The sequence below is a fragment of the Ipomoea nil genome, unplaced genomic scaffold (assembly GCF_001879475.1).
Source record: "Ipomoea nil cultivar Tokyo-kokei standard unplaced genomic scaffold, Asagao_1.1 scaffold1043, whole genome shotgun sequence".
Taxonomy (NCBI): domain Eukaryota; kingdom Viridiplantae; phylum Streptophyta; class Magnoliopsida; order Solanales; family Convolvulaceae; genus Ipomoea; species Ipomoea nil.
The window spans coordinates 1,921,176-1,925,652 of NW_017617471.1; the positions used below are offsets into that span (position 1 = coordinate 1,921,176).

Sequence of the window (4,477 nt, forward strand, 5' to 3'; positions counted from 1 at the left end):
ATTTTCCAACTAAACACAGTTATATTGTCATGTAGTAAAAAATAATTAATATAATATTTATTATAATTAATCATTATGTATCATATAGGTGGGCTACTGCAACTTGGTGGTACATTTGACAAGATAAGAATGCCTTAACTATATCATCATTAGCATTTTGGAGCCATTCAGAATATGTTTTTTTTTTGTTCCTTAAATTGGGTTCAACCCTTTGGAAAAATGAACTTAACTTTTTACTTAAAACAAAATACATCATTCAACTAATTTAAGTCAAATAATTTAAATATACTTACAATCTTTTAACAATAATAATTTTTTGAATGATAAAAAAATCGCTATATCTCATCTTATAATTTTGCTAATCGCCAAATGTTCACTAGTATGTAATTAAATCAGCAAAATTAAGTACAATACATTGATTCAAATCATTCTTAAAATTGTAACTTTATTAATTACAATTAAGTCAACTGTCCAACCAATTAGAATAGAGTTATTTAAACTTTTTAAGATATTTTATACTTAAATTAATTATATTATATGATATTTCTAATCCAAAAAAATGTACAATATTATGAACAAAAATTTGAATGTATGCTCGGAAAGTTCAATTTGTTCTTAAGTGATAGATTCTGAAGATAATATGGTAAAAGTTCCCGAAAACTATGGTCTGGGATTAAGACAAGTAAAATGGAGAATCAAAATGTTGATATGTACATATAGAAGCAGAAGACTACACCGTATACTAACAGTCATTAGCCTAATTAACACAAAAAAGTAATCACGAAGCAGCCTGGGGAGCATGCACTTGCGGGGGCGGAAACGGGAAGAGTTTGGGCTTAGCGCCGCCGTGGGCGGCGGCGGCAGTAGTCGGGGTAGCGGCGGCGGTGGAAGAGGCAACGCGCTCGCACGACGGACACATGGTGAGAGTGGTGGCCGGAAGCTGCATGTAGAAGGGCTGAGACGCCTTCAAAGCCCTCAATTCTTGAAGCTCTTTCTGTAATCTTCGGTTCTCTTCTGTCAGCGTCTCGCAACACCGCTTTAAATACTCGCAATCCACTTCTGTCTGCTTCAACTTCGTCCTATAAATACACATAATTATTTTATTTATTTCAACCCAAAAAAAATGCTATTTTGTAACTATTTATTAACTTTTCTTTTAATTTGAGCTGATCAGCTATGAACAGATCGAACTGATTAAGAGATAAATCAAATTAAATTGTCAATAACGAATCAACAATCGTCAGATAGTGACTATGAACTTTTCTTATCAGTATTAATGTAATATATGTATACCTTGCTCTTCTGTTCTGGAACCAAACTTCGACTTGGCGAGGACGAAGATTGAGTTGTTTTGCTAAAGCGAGTTTTTGTTTCTGCATTTTTTGGATTGGAAAATATGTTAGGGAATTGAAAGAGAAGATTTTCCGACAACATAGGACGAGGAACAAAATCTGATGATTAGGTGGAGAAGGCGTACGGGGTTGAGAGTGTTGTGTTCTTTGAAGCTTTCCTCGAGAAAAGCTGACTGATCTTTGGTGAGGCGGAGCTTTTTCCGGCCGAGGCCGTTCTCGTCGTCGTCGGAGGCTCGGGAATTGGAAGAGCCGCCTCTCTCTCTATCGCCGTCGCCGGTGCTATCTCTCTTCCCCAACAGCCCGTTTCTGAAGATCGAGAAGTCCATCTTGAAGGACGACGCCGCGCTGTTCGGAGACGACAGCGCCGCCGCGTCCTCGGCCTCCTCCGCCACCGCGCCCGCCGGACGCCGGTTCATATCCAGCGCCTTCACGCCCGCCTCGGCGCCCACTGTGAAACCAACCCAAATCAAATAAGAAAAAAAAGAACCCAAAAGCAAATCAGAAATGAAAACCCTATCACGAGAATCAACTTACAGTTATCGGGCAGCCATGGAAGGAGAAGCTGCGAACCGGATTGGCGGCGGTGAACCGGCGACAAGGGAAGAAGATCAAGCTGGACCGGAGGCGGCGGTTCTTCTCTTCCGCCGCTGTTATTCATATTTTCCATGCAAAACCCCAAATCGCCGCCGATTCCCACCGCGGAACTCTTGCTTTCAAGAAGGGCAAACGGCTTTCGAGTCGGGTTTCCATTACTCCCTCCTAAGCTCAAAGCCAACTCCATTAACAATCAATCCAAAGAAGAAGAAGAAGAAAGAAGTGTCGGAATGGGAATGGGAATGAGAATTTGGTAAGGAATGGAGTAAACGAAAGGGGGCTTAAAAAGAGGCCTTTTTCCAATCCAATCTTTAATACTGGTACCAGTGGAGTTGTAATAAATACATATAAATGTAATAAGTAAATAAATAAAAATAAAGTTTTCTCGTTTTTTATTACTTTTTTGCTTTTTGATTTGTTTTACAGAAATTTGACCGACAAACCCTGGTCGAAGAGCGCACGTGAATTCGTATTTATAATTACATCGATCATACACGATAGATTGTGTAATAAGATAACCTTTTTTTTTATTTTTTTTTACGAGATACGATAAATATATAATGTATTATTATATTGCACAATTCAATAGTAAATGAATATCTATAGGAATGGTAACGGAGCGAGGGTGAGCCTCTTAACTAATCGAACCTTACAAACAAATTGGACAGAGGAAGTAGAGTATTCCCTCTTAACTATAATTGATAGGGAAATAACCCATCGTACGAGCCCAACCCGTACCAACATGCACTCACCTGCGTAAATCAAAATCGATCGAAATTCTGGAGACCACCGAGAAAGCACGCAACTATTCAAGTTCACCCCGCCTGGGTGACCTCCCAGTAACTTTGTTGATCCAACTGGCAATTTGGGTCTCTATCATAGGTCAAATCCATTGCATCTGAAATCTTTGTAGACTTAATACTATCGACTTGACAACCCAACGTTTGGATACCACGTGGGTAATTTTATAACGTTGGTTACAGTAATGTAATATTAAAAAAACAATGTACAATATTAATTATTATGTTGACAATTTCACATCTTAAATTTACCTAAATTGAGATTTTAAATTCAAATGATGTCATATACATACAATATGCTAACGTAGAAAGATCTCACACGAATTAGAGTAGAGTTAGGTAAGAAAACAACTCCTTGTGTTTCTTTTTTGTACTATGTTTAAAAAAAATGAGAAATTACATTTTTCATCCATAAATTATAAGATAACTGTAGAAATTATCTATAAGTATTGGTCATGCTCATTTTTCATCTTTAAACTATCATTGACATTACACTTTTCGTCCTTATATTAACCTTTTGTCCCTAAGCTATACTAAAGTTGCAAATTTTGTCCCTAATGTTTTGTTAGTAAAAGGCCGAAAAATGCAACGTCATTCATAACTTAGGGACGAAAAGAGAGCATGATCACCATAATACAATTATAATATAACTTATGGACACAAATATAATTTTCTCTTAAAAAATTAATAATATTACTATATCTCATCGTAGTATATCACTATATTGGTTGTAAGTTATTTTATTGTTTATTGAACATTCAACAATCATTTAAAAATTAATTAAATATTTGTTTTTATATGTCCAATATGTTCCACGCTGTAACATCTACTATGTTTGGGCAAACAAAATTAAATACCTTATTAATAATATAACATGTAAATCACACCAGCGGTATTTACATAGTCAAATTCTTTGAAGTGTAGTCAAGGCTTGCATTGAAAAGAAATTGAAAAAATATAATATAAAAAAAAATAAAATTAGGATTACATTATTAACAAAACCACACTTTGCTTGACATTTGACTTTTTCCATTCGTATCACTGTATAATGTTACATTTATCAATTACGGGTAAACTTTTGCAAGACTCACCAGTTGACAAGTGGAATTATAATCTTTACTTAATAATGATGGGTCGCAGCATCATGTCATTAAAAAATAGGTTAGCTGCTAGGCAAGTATAAATATGTGAAGTTGTGCATTCGTTACTAGCTATGTCACACGTTTTGGTGAAGTAATAAACATTTAATCTTAACAATTGGTATCAAATTAAAGCAGGCCAGGGATCCAAGCCGTATTAAAAGCATATTGTATAGTTAAGTCTAACAGATGATGCTAGAAGAGAATTGATATTGTGTACAACTAATATAATTATAAGGTCGAAAGTTTGAGGTAATCTGAATTAGCCTCACAATAAAGACACCAAACAGAAATTTCTCGGTTGTAATCACTCATCGTAATTTTGGAGTCAAACTTTACCCATTGTTTTTGGTGGGTTTAGTGCAAACTTTAGGGCATAATAGGCCCTAAACCCTTGATCGAAGGGCAAGTACTCCACTTATAAGGTCGAAAGTTTGAGCTAATCCGAATGAGAACAACAAATGAAAATTTCTCAATTTTAATCTGATTTATTTACCATAAGTAATAAGTAATGAGTCAAACTTTGTCTCATTGTTATTGGTGGATTAAGTAAAAACTTCAAGGCATAAAAATCACATAAACCTTGTTAATA

General features: G+C 35.5%; 1 protein-coding gene across 1 annotated transcript; it reads right to left on the minus strand.

The window, feature by feature from the left end:
• Positions 1 to 692: 692 nt before the first annotated feature.
• Positions 693 to 2,262, minus strand: LOC109180998 (homeobox-leucine zipper protein HOX11). The gene is made up of 4 exons (XM_019330740.1): positions 1,887 to 2,262; positions 1,478 to 1,800; positions 1,294 to 1,373; positions 693 to 1,079 (listed from the first exon to the last, which is right to left on the minus strand). Exons 1-4 carry the CDS (start codon positions 2,131 to 2,133, stop codon positions 779 to 781), a joined length of 951 nt encoding a protein of 316 aa, XP_019186285.1. The 5' UTR covers positions 2,134 to 2,262; the 3' UTR covers positions 693 to 778.
• Positions 2,263 to 4,477: the final 2,215 nt, after the last annotated feature.

Excerpts from the sequence above, each read along its gene's own strand:
- LOC109180998 (XM_019330740.1), bottom strand. The coding sequence starts at position 2,133 with ATGGAGTTGGCTTTGAGCTTAGGAGGGAGTAATGGAAACCCGACTCGA. Across the intron at positions 1,374-1,477 it reads AACACAACACTCTCAACCCC|AAACAAAAACTCGCTTTAGC; the intron begins GTACGCCTTCTC and ends CAAAAAATGCAG. Across the intron at positions 1,080-1,293 it reads TTCCAGAACAGAAGAGCAAG|GACGAAGTTGAAGCAGACAG; the intron begins GTATACATATAT and ends GTGTATTTATAG.